Source organism: Quercus lobata, chromosome 10 (assembly GCF_001633185.2).
Source record: "Quercus lobata isolate SW786 chromosome 10, ValleyOak3.0 Primary Assembly, whole genome shotgun sequence".
NCBI lineage: Eukaryota > Viridiplantae > Streptophyta > Magnoliopsida > Fagales > Fagaceae > Quercus > Quercus lobata.
In genome coordinates this window covers 45,755,630-45,773,257 of record NC_044913.1, presented here as the reverse complement: position 1 = coordinate 45,773,257, position 17,628 = coordinate 45,755,630, and the positions used below count along the sequence as shown (strand labels likewise).

Here is a 17,628-nt window from a genome sequence, read left to right as displayed (position 1 = left end):
CGGTGTAACCTCGTTGGAGCAAGAAGCTTAGAGGGTTTAGGTACATCGGGTAGATTAGGCTTGGAGGGTCTATTGTTGTTCATGTATCCCAACTACATTTTCTAGTGTATTATTGACCGCTTGGAGGGCGGTGGAGAGGTTTTACGCCGAGGGCTTCGGTTTCCTCTTCGATAACACATAGTGTGTTGTCCTTGTGTTTGCATCTCTCTTCCCTTTATCTTTGCTTTTTATTTTCTGTTGTGGATGTGATTTATAATTGGCTTAGATTGATTTCCAATTCTGTTTATAGCTTATATTCATTTTCCGCACACTAGTTGTTTGTCATAAAGCTTGAATTGATTATTTTGTATTTGGGGGTCTAAACGTTCAAGGGTGTTTATACACATATTTGAACTTTCAAGATGCCATTCCATATGCTATATGTGTTGAATGGGATGGGAGTCCACTAAGACCACTATGTTGTGTTAGGAAATATGTTTTTCACATGTTAGGAACATATGTCATTATTTTATGTAATTGGCTAATCCTCTGACAAAACGCATTTTACTTATAATTGGGTAGATCTAAGATATATTTAATACTTTAAGGAATAAGAGTTCAAGTCTAATATTGAAGCCATGCAAATCTGTCCAAGAAACAAGTGAAAAAGTGCTGATTTTTTAAAGCTTGATAACTGCTCGACACCTCTTGATAGCTAGGCTATCTATCGAGCTCTTCAGTTGATTTTTATCGCAATCTTGACACCTCTCGATAGCTAGGTCAATCGATCGAGCAACTTTCTATCCCCTCGATAGCTCCTCGATACCTCTCGATAGCTCACAACAGATAGGCTCGACACCTCCTCGACACTTCTCGATCGATCGAGCATCAACTCAACAGATAGCTATCTATCGAGATTTACGAAATTTAGATTTCCAAATTTGATTTTCGGCCTAGGCTTATGTATTTGTGCAGGGTTTTTTTTCTCACAACCCTAGACATATATAAGGCTTATTTTAGAGGCCGTCACATAGGAGAATACAAGGAGAACACATGCAAAAGGTGACCGATGTCTTATTCTCTCTAAAAGAAGCTACTGCGTCTTTGCGCCTTAGAGTTTTGTAACCATGTGCTTCTTAATCTTCATTGTTGATAAAGTGAAGAACTTTGCAGCCAACATTCTTCTTCCTCAAGTTGATCAGTGAGTCACGTATTGGGATTCGTGCAAAGGAGTTAGTCACGTACTGGGATCCGTGTGTTAAAGGGTGGCGTTTATATATTGAAGAGTTTAGAGGTTCTGAAGCAGTAGAAGGTTTTTGTTGTAAGTTCATCTACGGGGATTGCAGAGTCTAGGGACAAAAGTTTTGTACTAGATTTGAAACTTCTCTTTACTATAGTGAATTGCTTTTCGGGAAAGTTTCCCCCCAAGTTTTTTACTGTGAAACTAGTTTGTTTCATTGGTTTTCCTAGGTCATCATATCTTGTCTTATTTATTTTTTCGCTATACGATTTTGACATGATATTGATGTTTGTTTGTTTTAACAAGGTTTATTCATAATAAATCTAATTAACAATTGGGTTTAAAACTTTTTAATTCTATCAACCGGGGTCTAAATTTCCCAACAAGTGGTATCAGAACGGATACACTCTGATTGGATTAATTTCCTGAGTGTGATCCTTGACCCCTGTTGTCATTGATCGTGGATAATCTCTTTTGATTCCTCCTTTATTTGATGGAACTAATTATGCATACTGGAAAGTTCGTATGAAAGTTTTTATGAAGGCTCTAGGTGAACAGGTATGGCAAGCTGTTGAGGTTGGCTGGATTAAACCAAAGGAAGCGTCAGTGGATTGGGATGATGCAACAATCATAGCGGCAAATTTCAACAATAGGGCCTTGAATGCCTTGTTTTGTGGGGTGACCAATGAGGAATTCAAGAAAATATCATCCACAAAAGTTGCTATGGAAGCATGGACCATTCTTGAGACCACCTATGAAGGTACCAAGGCAGTAAAGACTATGAAGCTTCAAAGACTCACTAGTAGTTTTGAAGAAATAAGGATGGAGGAGGATGGGACCTTTGATGAGTTCTATGCTAAACTCAAGGATATTGTGAATTCTGCCTTCAACCGTAGAGAATCTATAGCAGAATCCAAAATTGTTAGGAAAATCCTTAGGTCCTTATCTGAAAGATTCCATGCCAAGATCACTGCCATTGAAGAAGTGAAGGATATTGATCAAATTCCTTTGACTGAGCTTGTAGGGAATCTTCAAACCTATGAGATGGGATTAGGCTTAATAGGAAAAGGTGGAAAGAGTAAAAACTTTACTCTTAAGGGTATAGAGGAAGAGATTGAGGACTCTGAAGATGAAGATGAAATTGAAGATGAAGATGAAGATGATGATGAGGATGAGGATCTAACCTTCATAAGTGATGAGATTATCAAGCTTCTTCAATTTAGGAAAAAGGATAAGGGCAAACCTCCTAGAAAACCTAAATCCTCAAGGAAGGGCAAGAATGAGAAACCCGTCATCCAGTGCCATGAGATTATCAAGCTTCTTCAATTTAGGAAAAAGGATAAGGGTAAACCTTCTAGGAAATCTAAATCCTCAAGGAAGGGCAAGAATGAGAAACCCGTCATCCAGTGCCATGAGTGCAAAGGTTTTGGTCATATGAGGATAGAGTGCCCAAACTACCTTATGAAGGAAAAGACCAAGGAGTCATAAGATAAAGGGTTGGTTGCTACTTGGAGTGATACTAAGAATGACTCTTCGGATGAGTATGTGGATTAATGTAGTCACATTATGACCTTTGCTGCCACAACCGATAAGGTGATTATGGAGAGCGCTAGTGATAGTGAGGATTCTTCTGATGATGTAGTACCCAAGAAGTTGACCCTTCAGGAAGCCTATGATAAGTTATGCACTGAATTCATAAAATCTAAAAAGACTTCTCATCTTTGTAGAAAAGAGCTTAATAAGGTAAAAACTAAAAAAGTTGAATTGTTAGTTAAACTAGATGAGACTACAAGGTTAGTTGAGACTCTTGTTATGGAGAACACCTCATTAGAAGAGAAGGTCAAGAATCTTGAGCTTAAACTTAGTCAAGCTAGAACTCAAATAGAGAGGATGTCTAGTGCAAAACTTGATGAGGTCTTAAGTGCTCAAAAGCCTAGTTTTGATAAGACTGGCTTAGGATATGCTGTCTCCTCTGGCCCCTCCTCTTCCACGTGTAATACCTAGAAAAAAAAAAGATTTAAAAGGAGGGGTATTTAAGTAATTTTTTTTGTGGGACCAATTTTATAATTTATACTTATAAGGGAGTTTTTAGAAAATAAGGTTGAAACCCTAGCTATATATAAGCTTATCAAGTTTTGAGAGAGGTGACTACCCAAATTACTCAAGAAGAGAATGTTTGACGGCCCAATTAAGGTGATATCTAAGGATTTAGAGGAGGTGTTAGGGAAAAGTTTCTTTTGGAATAGCTTTTGGAGGTAAGTAATCTTATCCTAATTGGTTTTATTGTGCGTATTTTAACTACTGAAAATTGTTACAGATGTTACAATTTTATTTCTATTGTACTACCGATTTCAAGTAAAGAATTATCACAAATATATCTTATTACTGAATATATAATGTATCTTATTTAATTGTTTTTAGCTATTCTGATTCAAAGTAAAGAATAAGGAATTTTCACAAATACATATGAGCATTGAATACAAGAATTATTTTATTTAATTGTTTTTTTTAGCTATATTGATTTAAAGTAAAGAATATAGAAATATAACAAATAGATTTGAATATTGAATATATGATTATATATATATTATATATGTATTTGAATAAGATATATTTTTGGTAGAAACTATGATTTCTTATATATGATTATGGATAATCTGACTATGAATCTACTCTAATACCCAGCAAATGGGGGTTATTCATTGGTACTCTGATACCCAGCCAGTGGAGGTTATTCATTGGTACTCTGATACCCAAACCAATGGGGGTTATTCATTGGTACTTTGATACCTAGCCAATGGGGGGTTATTCATTGTTATTCTGATACTCAAACCAATGGGGGTTATTCATTGGTACTCTAATACCCAGTTAATGGGGGTTATTCATTGGTACTCTGATGCCCAGTCACAAGAATATAGTGTGACCATAGTCATAAGATTGTTAAGAATATGAATTACGTTTGAACATTTGAACTTTTTTTGAGTCCTTAAAACTACATATGTGATTTTGAAAATATTTGAGTATTTGAACTATTTTGAGTCATTAAAACTGCTTATGTATTTTTAGAACCTATTGTAAGTTACAGCTTTTGGTATTTAAAAAAAAAAAAAAAAAAAAAAAACTGACTACTTTCTAAACCATCTATGATATATTTGTAAGATTAAAGTATGTGATCTATTTGCAACTTATTATTTTAAGACTATGAAACTTCTTTAGTTATTTTTGAAAACCCATAGCATATTATAACTTTTGAAAGCTCATATTATATCTTATTACTTTACAGATCTATTGCTTGATAGAACTTATTAGGATTTTGGTTACTTATTGAGTTGTCAGCTCACCCCCCTTTTTCCCCTCCAATTTTAGATTATGAAGAATAACAAGTTTTTGGAGTTTTGATGTTGTGTTGTGAGCGAGAAAGAAGCTTAGTGGTTTTGGTTTTGGGTTTGGATGGTCTTCCAATAGTTTTATTTATTTATTTGCCAATTGGCATTTTCTACATGAGGTTTGGATTTTTTTTCCTATTAAATTATTAGAGATCTATTCATAAAGAAATTGTTGAGGTATTTATTTATTGATTTTAATTTTTGAGGATAAATTTTAGTTGCTAAGAAAGCCTTACACACTTGTAGGGTGCTTACTTTATAAGCGTGCAGTGGTTGTCACGTGTCTATCTTTGTAGTTGGGTTCAGGGCGTGACAATTTTATATGGTATCAGAGCTGGCCCGATAATGCCATGTGGGCTCAGAGACACTACCCCAGAAAGTGAGCCCTAACGAGGACGTTAGGGATTTAAGTGGGGAAGATTGTGATGCCCCAATTTGATTGATTGTGTGATATGTGTGTGTGTGTGTGATGAGTCCCACATTGGGTATTTACTGGATTGAATTGGGCTTTGTTAACAACTGCAAGGAACCTCAATTGTGACTAGTCCTTTTGAGGTATAGCGCAGATGTGGCTAGCGCTTTTCCTTGGGTCGTTACATATGGTATCAGAGCTTAGGTTATGATCTTGTGGACTCTATACTAGGATTTGATTTGGAATAAGGTTTGCGCACTAAGGATTACGGTTATAATCATTGTTTATGAAGGTTATTAAGCCATAGATAGTGTTCTTTTGATGATTTGATGAGAAATGTAGGTGAGGTTCCATCATGTGATGAATTTGTTCGGTCAGATTCGTTGGGATTTTATATTTTTGTCTCTTGGGTTTATGCATACATGACTTATAAAACGAAAAGCAAGATTTTAATTGATATACTTCTATGATCTCATACTAGTATTAAGTGGGTATATTTTATTCTTGAAAATTTTGTAATTGATTAGATTGGTTATTAAAACTTCCTCTTCTTATTAAAAGGAAAAGAGAGTGAGAAAAGAACAAGCAAAGGAAATCTTCATGCTGTTTTGTGACTGATCTTTTGGAAACTCATTTGATATTTTTGCCTAATATACTCGACCTACCTAAGGTTAGTTTGATCAATAGGAGATTCTCATAGGTTTAATTATTGAATGATAGTTTACTATATGCCCTATTCAAAATTTGGAGTGCTTTTAGGGAATTGGAAATTGCAGAACTCTATTTAGGGGTTAAGGTTTGATGTTAGAGCTACGGTTCCTTGATTTTAGTTTATATGGAGTTAAGAAATTGACGGAAAATTCATAGTATGAAGGAAAATCAATTTGTGGTTATTGTAGTTCACATTATATTATATGTTATTATACAAATTTTGAGGGTGTTTAAAGAATTCAGCAATATATCGGTGGACTTCTTTGGATTCTAATGTTAAGGACCGACCTTCTTTTGGATCATTGTTCTTGTTAGCGTTGACCTACATGGGTTACCATAGCCTAATTTATGTGTGAGGTTGTCCCTAAATGTTTTTGAGACATGTTCTGTTACTTAGAAGTTTGAGGTCCTAATTTTTCTTTCTATGGACTTGGAGGATTGTTTAATATCCTAGGGAATAAGTTTTGATGCTAGAAATGTAATTTTTTGAATCTTAACTGATAAGAGTTAATGGATTGGCTCAATTAAAAATAAGTAGGATACAGCACAAGATCGTGGTAGTATTGAATTGGACTAGTGAATCATAATTTTGATTGGATATTGAGGGTTTTGGGATGGCAAGAGAGTTTATTTTGAAAGACTATTACAATTTGAATTATAGTTCATTGTTGTACCTTTGTTTTGTATCGACAGGTGGTTAATAATATAAAGTTGCATTGTACTCTAAGTTCTAGGCTACGGGAACAATATTATTTGCTAGTTAAAATAAAAATAAAATAAAATAAAATAAAATAAAATAAAAAATAAAACACACACACACACACACACGCACACACACACAAAGGGGGTTTTGAGATATTTCATGGACTATTCCCTTCTAGCCGATGTATACTTAGAGACTTGTTTTCATAATTGGCAATGTAGTTATAAGGAACCCATCTCTTCAATGAGTTCCAGCCCAAGTATCATCTAGAGGTTAAAGGTGAATAAATGTTACTTATTTGTGGAGATAATTTATGATTATGATAGATGTTCTATGACAGACCCTTATATCAGTGCTCAATAGATTATTTATGGAGACTTTGGAATTTCTATCTTACAAAACTTGAGGTAGAAAAGATATAGTGATATACACATATGTTGTAAATTGTTTTGAACTTAGGAAGGATTGGAACTTTGGATGCACTACTTAATTTTGAGGTAGAGAATTAAACGGATGCTAGCATTCAATGGTCTATGGTGAATCTCAAAATTGTGGATTTCCCTTGTTGTAATTTTTCGAGACTACTTAGGCCTTGAAATTTTGTTGAAATTAATAATTGATGGAAAATCAGGTATGTGGTTAATCTAAACGAATGGGCCTTGGAACTTATGTTCATATTGAAAGGAACTTAGAGAGCTATTCAGACTAGAGATATGTATATCTTTAAAGAATCTTTTTTTTTTTTTGTAATATGGTTGTTCATAAACTATGGGTAATTGAGTAAGAGATTTTATAGCGTATTGTATTATGTAGCGGAAGCATCATGGCTCCATTTGCTTTGGAAATTTTTATTTTACAAATCTTGGGAAGGAAAAGTTTATGCATATGTTGTGAAATAGTTTTGAACTATGGTGATGAGTGATAAATTGTATAGATCGATACAAATGTGGCTTTAGAGTAGCGCAGTGGAAGCGTGATAATTGGTTCAATTTGTGATGAATTCAGAGGACTGAATTCTTATAAGTGGGGGAGATTGTAATACCTGGAAAAAAAAAAGATTTAAAAGGAGGGGTATTTAAGTAATTTTTTTTGTAGGACCAATTTTATAATTTATACTTATAAGGGAGTTTTTAGAAAATAAGGTTGAAACCCTAACTATATATAAGTTTATTAAGTTTTGAGAGAGGTGACTACCCAAATTACTCAAGCAGAGAATGTTTGACGGCACAATTGAGGTGATATCTAAGGATTTAGAGGAGGTGTTAGGGAAAAGTTTATTTTGGAATAGCTTTTGGAGGTAAGTAACCTTATCCTAATTAGTTTTATTGTGCGTATTTTAACTACTGAAAATTGTTACAGATGTTACAATTTTATTTCTATTGTACTACTGATTTCAAGTAAAGAATTATCACAAATATATCTTATTACTAAATATATAATGTATCTTATTTAATTGTTTTTAGCTATTCTGATTCAAAGTAAAGAATAAGGAATTTTCACAAATACATATGGGCATTGAATATAAGAATTATAACAAATAGATTTGAATATTGAATATATGATTATATATATATATATATATATATATATATATATATTATATATGTATTTGAATAAGATATATTTTTGGTAGAAACTATGATTTCTTATATATGATTATGGATAATCTGACTATGAATTTACTCTGATACCTAGCAAATGGGGGTTATTCATTGGTATTCTGATACCCAAACCAATGAGGGTTATTCATTGGTACTCTAATACCCAGCCAATGGAGGTTATTCATTGGTACTCTAATACCCAAACCAATGGGGGTTATTCATTGGTATTCTGATACCTAAACCAATGGGGGTTATTCATTGGTATTCTGATACCCAGCCAATGGGGGTTATTCATTGGTACTCTGATGCCTAGTCACAAGAATATAGCGTGACCATAGTCATAAGATTGTTAAGAATATGAATTACGTTTGAACATTTGAACTTTTTTTGAGTCCTTAAAACTACATATGTGATTTTGAAAATGTTTGAGTATTTGAACTATTTTGAGTCATTAAAACTGCTTATGTATTTTTAGAACCTATTGCAAGTTACAGTTTTTGGTATCTGAAAAAAAAAAAATGACTACTTTCTAAATCATCTATGATATATTTGTAAGATTAAAGTATGTGATCTATTTGCAACTTATTATTTTAAGACCATGAAACTTCTTTAGTTATTTTTGAAAATCCATAGCATATTATAACTTTTGAAAGCTCATATTACATCTTATTACTTTATAGATCTATTGCTTGATTGAACTTATTAGGATTTTGGTTACTTATTGAGTTGTCAGCTCACCCCCCTTTTTCCCCTTCAATTTCAAATTATGAAGAATAACAAGTTTTGGGAGTTTTGATGTTTTGTTGTGAGCGAGAAAGAAGCTTAGTGGCTTTGGGATTGGATGGTCTTCTAATAGTTTTACTTATTTATTTGCCAATTGGCATTTTGTACATGAGGTTTGGATTTTGTTCCTATTAAATTATTAGAGATCTATTCATAAAGAAATTGTTAAGGTATTTTTGATTTATTGATTTTAATTTTTGAGGATAAATTTTACTTGCTAAGAAAGCCTTGCACACTTGTGGGATGCTTACTTTATAAGCGTGTGGTAGTTGTCACGTGTTTATCTTTGTAGTTGGGTTCGGGGCATGATTGTGATGCCCTAATTTGATTGATTGTGTAATGTTTGTGGGTGTATGATGAGTTCCACATGAGGTATTTACTAGGTTGAACTGGGCTTTATTAACAACTGCAAGGAGCCTCAATTGTGACTAGTCCTTTTGAGGTCTAGCGCATATGTGGCTAGCGCTTTTCCTTGGGTCGTTATATAATATATTCATGATAAGTACCAGCTTGTACATGAATGACAGTCCTACCCCCACCTTCCATGGAAGCCTCAAGTGCCTCACCTATAGTATTGTGTGTCCCACTTCCATCCTTAGCCACCACAGCACTAACTTCTATCTCTTCCATAGAAGCATGTAAAAGCTTTCTTTTTGATACCGACACCCAAGATGGAAAATCATCATACAACAATCTTCGATTCCCACCACGTATAATTGAAGTTTTACTAGACATGTAGAGTGTTAGTGTGTTGCTAATGAGTTGGCTCAAATTTTGGATTGTAGAATCCATTACACCTTTCTCTACCTCAATTTTATCATTTTCAAGGCTCTCGACACAAGTTTCTTAATTGGTACAAGCAGCACTAAGCCATGTTTGGATGTCATCAGTGGTGGTTTGTGTTTGTTGGTTGTTGTTGTTGTTGTTGACAACATTGGTGAGTTGGTCTAGAGTGTCATCGAGCAACTCGAGGCAGTCACTCATTCCACTAGTTATGTCATTGCTATGAGATTTTTCATAATTAAGGGTAAGGTTATAGGCAAGGGCTCGAGCTACGCTCTATTTGTTTCGCTGGAAAACCTTCTGTAAAGATAGTTTTCCACATTTTCCAGTGTTTGGTACCAAAAAAAAAAAAAAAAAAATGGTTAATGAAAAACTATCTTTGGTCAACAGAAAACCCTAATAAAAATAAGGCTTATTTTCTATAGGTTGTTTTCCAAAAAAAATTTTTGGAAAACAATCTCTTTCTCACGCATTGCATCTCCTATAAATATTATCTTTGTTTGTAGCTGTGGGAAACATAATTTTTTGGCACATTCTCTCTCTCATGGTAAGCTTTCTCACTTTTTCTCTCTTCCCTTTGCTTTTTCTCTCCTCACACCCTCACTATCACTAACTTTGGTCTCTCCTCTTCCCATAGATTTCTCTCTCTAACTGTCTCTCTTCTCTCTTTTCTCCATGTTTCTCTTCCCCTCTATAACACAATTCTCTAATTAGATTTTTTTTTTCCTTCGCTGATCGGTCAATAGCTTCGACTTGTAAAGGAAAACAAATTTGCAGCAGTAATTATTTCATTCCTCTCTACCAAAATCCCAATTCTTTGCTTTGAATTTCAAGCTTGATTTTCTTTTTTCTCTAAGAAATTTTTGGTTTGATGGATTCCAGGCAAAAGTTACTTCTTTTTCATACATAAAGTGCAAAAAAAATTAAAAAATTAAAAAAAAATTAAAAAAAGAAGAAGAAGAAAGAATGAATGAAGTAAAAGATGAAAATTTTAAACATAGTACCTATATTGCTCTAAATTGCTTTTACATGGGACAATCTTTACCGTGGACTAATAATATTATTTTATAATGAATGATAATTGTTTAGGGAAATTGCATTTATTGGCAAATACTATTTTTCTTGGTAGATAATTTACGCATCAACATGTTTGATGCTTTGGTGAGTTTCAGCTCACCGTAGTATGAACATGTTGACGCACACCGTATATATAGGCACGAAAGCCATCTAGTAGCACATCAAATGCGACACTCTGCTGGATTTTTCGCCATGAAAATGGGGCACCTTTATTGTTGTATTCTCAGCAAAAGCTTGGTGAGAATAGTGTTTTGTGTGCTATGATACACCTGAGGCAAAATGCTGTCGGATTTTTGTCGTGGAAATTTAGCAACTAAATGTTCTAGCAAAGCATTGATTAAGATCACACTCTTTCCAAAATCAAACCTCAAAGCCCAATTCTTTCAAAGCCCCAAAAGCTAACGCCAATAGCTTGTTTTCAACTGCCAATATTTGAAAATTAATATTTTACCAAAACAAATTACTGTCTCCGAGCAAGTGTTATGGGGTGCCTAACACCTTCCCCAAACATAACCAAACTTCTGAACTCAAGAATCAAGATTTTTTGCCATCTGCATTAGATTAGAAAAAACGACATTTTCTTAACCTAAGATTGGTAATATTAAAATTTTGTGTTCTAGTTAAAAATATTAATGAAATTACTCGCAAACTTGAGGTGCAATTTTTAAGTATGAATATTTCCACTGTTGGATCTTCAACCAACGTTGCAATGCAATTCATATTAATTATTCACTAATTATTTCTATTTTACCTAAAATGTTACTATGTTTTATTTGTAAATCTTTATATATTTAGTTAACTTTGTATGTAATCTAATTTTATTTACATTTTACAAACAAAAGGTGCACTTGATGAGGCTAATAATGTGATATGGTCCACATTTTGTTTTAATGTTCTATTGTATTGTGATGAAGATAAGATCTGTAAATAACTTTGGATTGTATAAAATTAAGTGTTTATGTATTATTTAATTTACACTATGTAAATTTAAATATTTTATATATTATTTAAAATTTTATTTTTTTGTTTATTTATTATTTTATTTGTATTGAAAGCAACAAAAATTAAGTTTCGTTTTCATTTGAAAAAATACAGGTCATATTAGGTTGACCCAAGCATTAAAAGTCTAAGTATTGGTAATTTGTTTAAAATGACCCATTTTTTTACTCAAACTCATTTCTAACCCGAGCCCGATAGGGTCAAATTCAGTTTCAATTGACCCGATCTATTTTCTAAGTTTACAAATGAGTGTTAGTTTGTAATTCTCTAAGGACACTGCATTTTGAGCAATCCTTCATTCTAATAAATATTCATTTTATTTCTTAAAAAATGGTTAAATTTAATTGATGGTGTTTTTTTTTTTTTTTTTTTTTTCATTTTGATAATTCAATATTTAAAATAGGCTATGAGAATTTCAACCTTTGACGCATCGAAATACTAAAAAAAAAATAAAATAAAAAAACAGAAAGACTGAACTCAATATATAGGGACCGCCGAATAGAGACAGAGACTGAACTCAATATAGTATATATATTGGGTAAAACAAAAACATAGCGGTCGTTCACTTGAATAGAGACAGAGAGAGAAACCCGAAAAGCCCTCGAAGATTTCTTCATCAACTCCTTGATGGATCCTCCACCGGAACAAGTCAACTACATCTGCGGAGGTATTTTGGTTTTTTTGGCAACCAAACATAGACTTATGATTTAAGCAGCAATATTGATAGTGATTATATTATTATTATTATTATTATTATTATTAATGGGTTTTACAGATTGTGGGATGGAGAACACTCTGAAGCCAGGTGATGTGATACAGTGCCGAGAGTGCGGTTACCGCATCTTGTACAAGAAGCGCACTCGCCGCAGTAAGCTACTTTTTCTTTCTTCTTTTTTCTATAAAAAAAATACATATATATATATATATATATATATATATTATACCTTTTTGTTTCTTTGGGTATGAAAATTAAATTATATTTTTGCTATTATGGAAGTTTGGGATATTATCATGTTATAATTATGATTGAATTGAATATTAGCTTTGTGTTTTTGACTCTGTTTGAATTTATTCATTTGATAAATTGTAAGGTTGTGCTGATTTATATACTTGTTGGGTATGGTAATAGAGGGTAAGAGAGAGTATGACTCTGGATAGAATATAACTGCAGAGAAGAATACATGTAGATAATTTTTACTAGTTTGTTGAGAATCTGTAGCCAACTCCATAAATTTTTTTTTTTCAAGAGAACAGAGTAAAGAATCATTGAAGAATACATCTATTTGCTTAAATTCCTTGTGTATACAAGTTGTTAACTCTTATACTACTCCCTTAGCACCTTACTTCTGTAACTAACTCCATCCAGCAATTACCACACAGCTATTAACTAACTTTTATACCAACTGTCAATGTAACTAACTATAACAGACTCATATTCCAGCTATCAATGTGTATCAATGTGTAATCCTAACAATACCCACAAGGTGGAGGAATCTTTGCTGCATGATATACAAACTCTCCCAAGCAGCATCTTCAGGACCTTCCCCCTGCCATTGGATTAAGACTTGAGTGATAGTTTTGCTATGAAGCTGATGAGTTCTTTCTTGTAGCACAACTGCTGGTTCTGATGTGACAACTCCATCCAAATGAGTAGGTGGTAATATTGGAACAGAGATCACGTGTTGCCCCAACTTAGCCTTCAAGCAAGAAATTTGGAAAGTAGGGTGGAGTCTAGAATTTGGGGGTAAATCCAACTTATATAACACCTCACCAACCCTCTGCAGAATCTGAAATGGGCCATAGTACTTAGGAGATAATTTCTTTACTTGGTGGTGCTTTAGGGATTTCTGTTTATAAGCCTGGAGTCTGAGAAACACCTAATCACCCACTGCAAAGCTCCTTTCAGCTATGTGCATATCAGAATACAACTTCATAATTTCTTGAGCTGCCATCAGATTATGCCTCAACAAGGAATTTAATTGTTGCCTTGATTTTAGGTGGGCATCCACACTTTCAACATTTGTTGTTCCAGGAGCATAATCCATTAGCCTAGGAGGTGGATATCCATACAAGACCTCAAATGTAGTAAGCTTGAGAGAGGTATGAAAATTGGTATTAAACCAAAATTAGCAAGAGGAAACCATTCCACCCAAGAAGCTGGTTATCAATTGCAAAAGCCCTCAAGTAATGCTCAAGACTTCTATTCAGAACCTCAGTTTGGCCATCTATCTGAGGGTGATAGTCTGAAGACATGGCCAGTTGAATGCCATGAAGCTTCATCAACTCTTGCCAAAAATAAGAAGTGAAAATAGGGTCCCTGTCATTGAAAATTGAAGTAGGCATACCATGCTATTTGAACACATTTTGCATGTAACGGGCTGCTACCTTAGAAGCAGTATATGGATGAGACAAAGCTACAAAATGAACAAACTTAGTAAACCTTTCCACAACCACTAAAACCACATCCTTCATCTGAGATTTTGGAAGACCCTAAATAAAATCCATGCTCATAGCTACCCAAGGCTTCTCTGGTATAGGTAAAGGTTGTAACAAACCAGCTGGACTGTGGATTTCATGCTTGAGCCTTTGACAAGTGTCACACTCCTTGACATACTTCTTTGCATCAGCTCTTAACCCAGGCCAAAAAAAGTCCCTTTGGATCTTGTGTAGCTCTTGAGATAGCCTGAATGACCTCCCAAAGGACCATCATGAATTTGCTGCAAGATAGCTGTCTTCAAAGAATCACAAATACCCAAATAAATTCTGCCCTTATATAAAAGCAATCCATTCGGTAGAGTAAAGCCCTTGGGACCATCCACCCCTGATTGAAAAGCCTTCAAGATACTTTGGATAAATGGATTAGCAGCATAACTAGCCTTGAGTTGGACTAATCAATCTCATAATGGCATATGATTCTTTGGTAGGTTAGATAAAGAAAACTTAGAAACTTCCACTACTATTAACTTGCTCTTTTCCCCAACTGCTATAATTGTAAGAGCCTAGTTATGTGAATATGTTTTACTTCAGGTTATCTATTTATGTATTTAAGCATGTATTTGTGTGTCTCTCTATGTAATCTTATATTTATATACATTCTTTTTAAAGTTGAGTTAAATTACCTGGTTTTCAGATCCTCAGGTAGTTGTTCATATTTTGTGACCAAGAATAATTGTATTTCCTTTCAATATTTTTCGGAAACCTTCCTTCATGTGATAGCATTAAGGTGTTTAATTTTGATTATTAGAGAATTATAAATTTTATACGAAAATTGTATCTGCTTTTTGTTTGGTTTACTAGTGTCACAACTAGGGTGACAGTTGAGTTATCTGCTTTGGTTGTCTAGCCTACTCTCAAAGGAACAAGGTTTCAATAAATATTGTGATTGATTGGTTTAGGCATTTGAATTATGATTCATTGTGTTTCAGTTTAGTGTCTATGCAGTGTAATGTTTATCAAATAGGTGGTGTATTTATTTCATTTATACGCTGGTTAAGTATGATGTGTGAGTTTTACTGAGTTCTTAGATGCAGTGTCAATATTTCAATTCCCTCTTCTAAGAGAAGGCTCATCTATTACCAATGTTGGATCACCTAGGAAGCTAGGATGCATCCAGAATTTTAAATATATTGTTCATTTTTAATGCATAGCAACATGTAGTAAAAACCAATGCAACTCCGGGTAGCAAAATACTCTGATAATCAATATTCATGGAATGCTCAAACGCATCAATTGCAAAATATATATTAGTTTGACATTTTGATTTGTGGAGTTCAGCAAAAGATAAAACAAAGGGCATGATTTTGGTTTCTGAGCAGTGTTAGGTTCCAATTTCATTCTTGAATTATCAATTGTGTCAATTTAGTACCTAAAGTTATGAAAATGGTTTACTGTTACCCTTGCCCCCACTTTCCTTTCAGAAAGCAACTGATTTTTGTATATGATTTTGATAATTAATTTCGACAGTGAGGGTAAGAGTTACATTGAATTGTTTTCAGAATCTCAGGGACTAAATTGACATAATAAGTAGTTTTGGGATGAAATAAACTATGATGCATAGTTACTTATCAAAGAAAAAACTATGTTGCTTAGTTCAATGACCGAAATAATTGTTTGACCTAAAACAGACCTCACACTAAATGTCTGGTAGCATATGATGTGCTCATAGAACATTGTTGGTTCAGTTTCTAAGAGTCTTCATTTGACATCTTTGGTTTAAATCTTACGAAACCTGTTTTCATGAGTTATTCTGTTTTGCATATACAGTGCCTGCATTTGGTTGATAGCACTGGAGGAATAGTGCTAGTGTATGATGTGCAGATTATTGGCAAGCTTCCGTGTGATATATATTATTTTTTTTACAAGTAAGAAGTGTCCGTATTGAAAAAATTACTCTATGCAAAAGGAGCACAAAGAAGTCAAGAAGTACAAGGAAGAAAAAGAAGAGAACAGAAAAATAGTTACAAAAGGGAAGAGAACTAAAGAACTGAGATTGGTATGATATGCTAGATATACACTGGTAACCCTTTTCCTAATAGTTCTACCTTTTGGGATTGATGGTTTTGTACAATTTTATTCCAAGGTGTTTCAAGCAGAGCTCTTAAGCTCTTCTTTTTTTGGATATACAAAACCAACTGCCTCACCATTCATTCATCTTATTCTTATTCTTATCTGGAGTTTTAGAAAGCCCTTGTGCTTTCAAACAGATTTCACTAACAGATGTCTTTTGTAAATTAAAAAAAAAAAAAAAAACACTATCGAACGTAATATGGTTAGAATATGGTAAGTGTTGGGTGGAATTCTAGGTTTTATATTCTGCTGTGCATCTCAATGTTTTCTAATTTCTTGTGATCTTGTTGGAGAAAATCTTGTTCTTGTAAACCTTGTTGAATTATCTGGTTTTGCAATGCATGTTGCATTGAACAATGAATTAATATGGTTCTTTCTGTTGCAGTTGTTCAATATGAGGCACGCTGAAGAAGAGAAGTGGGGAGGCAGGGGCATGCAGCAGCAACAACAAAGACTATCTGTATTGGGTCCATTTTACAGCATGTTAATTTAGTATGTAGTCACAGAAGACTAACTTATAAGTTGCACTGTCTAAGTTTGGGATCATTGGATTTGATCTCCTATGATCAAAATTTTTTATTTGGACCTTAATGTTATATAGTACTTAGATTCCGATTTGATTCCTTCTGTTTATGCCAAGGTTTTAAATTCTGTTTCGTTCCAATGCTTACGAATTCCAGCAGTTCCGGTCTCTCAATTCCAAGTCCAAGCTGTTCCAGATTGTGTTGGATTTTTTATTTATATATATATATATATGTGTGTGTGTGTGTGTGTATATAGACTAACGGAACTCAAGTGAACTCACGTGGTTAAAGAAAAAAAAAAAAAAAAAACAATTGGGGTCAGGCCTTCCTTTATCCTTTAGAGACTATGAGTGTGATAGAGCATCCATTGACAAAAGGATCATTCCATCAATTTCAAGAGTTGCTACCAATTGAGAGAGAAACTATTGGTGTTAGGCCTTCCTTCATCCTTTAGAGACTAGAAGCGTAATAGAGCATCCGTTGACAAAATGATCATTCCATCAATTTCAAGAATTTCTACCGATTGAGAGATAAACTGGGTTTCAGTTTTGAAAGAGAGAACGCAAGGAGAGAGAACTACAAATTGTAAATCCCACCAAATGAAATCACTACTGCCTATCTTCGCAAAATTGTATACCGCAGCCACGTCCGTAGCAATAAATAAATAAATAATGGAATATTGAAATTAAATAAGAAAAAGAATAATGGAATCTTGAAATTAAATGAGAAGAAGAACCAGAGATCGGCCAACCCAATCTAATAATTGAACTTAGATCTATGTAAGTGTTTCTTTTGTTAGCCTTATATGTGCCTTATAACATGAACATGTTAACAAGAATGCAAACGCGCAACTAAAGCAAGAAG

The 17,628-nt window shown here is 33.8% G+C and overlaps 1 protein-coding gene across 1 annotated transcript; it reads left to right on the top strand.

Moving 5' to 3' along the window:
• Positions 1 to 12,213: 12,213 nt before the first annotated feature.
• On the top strand, positions 12,214 to 16,861 carry LOC115962917 (DNA-directed RNA polymerases II, IV and V subunit 12). Its single transcript, XM_031081797.1, has 3 exons — positions 12,214 to 12,341; positions 12,450 to 12,542; positions 16,626 to 16,861. The coding sequence occupies exons 1-3, from the start codon at positions 12,302 to 12,304 to the stop codon at positions 16,646 to 16,648; spliced, it is 156 nt and encodes a 51-aa protein (XP_030937657.1). The 5' UTR covers positions 12,214 to 12,301; the 3' UTR covers positions 16,649 to 16,861.
• The last annotated feature ends 767 nt before the right edge of the window (positions 16,862 to 17,628 follow it).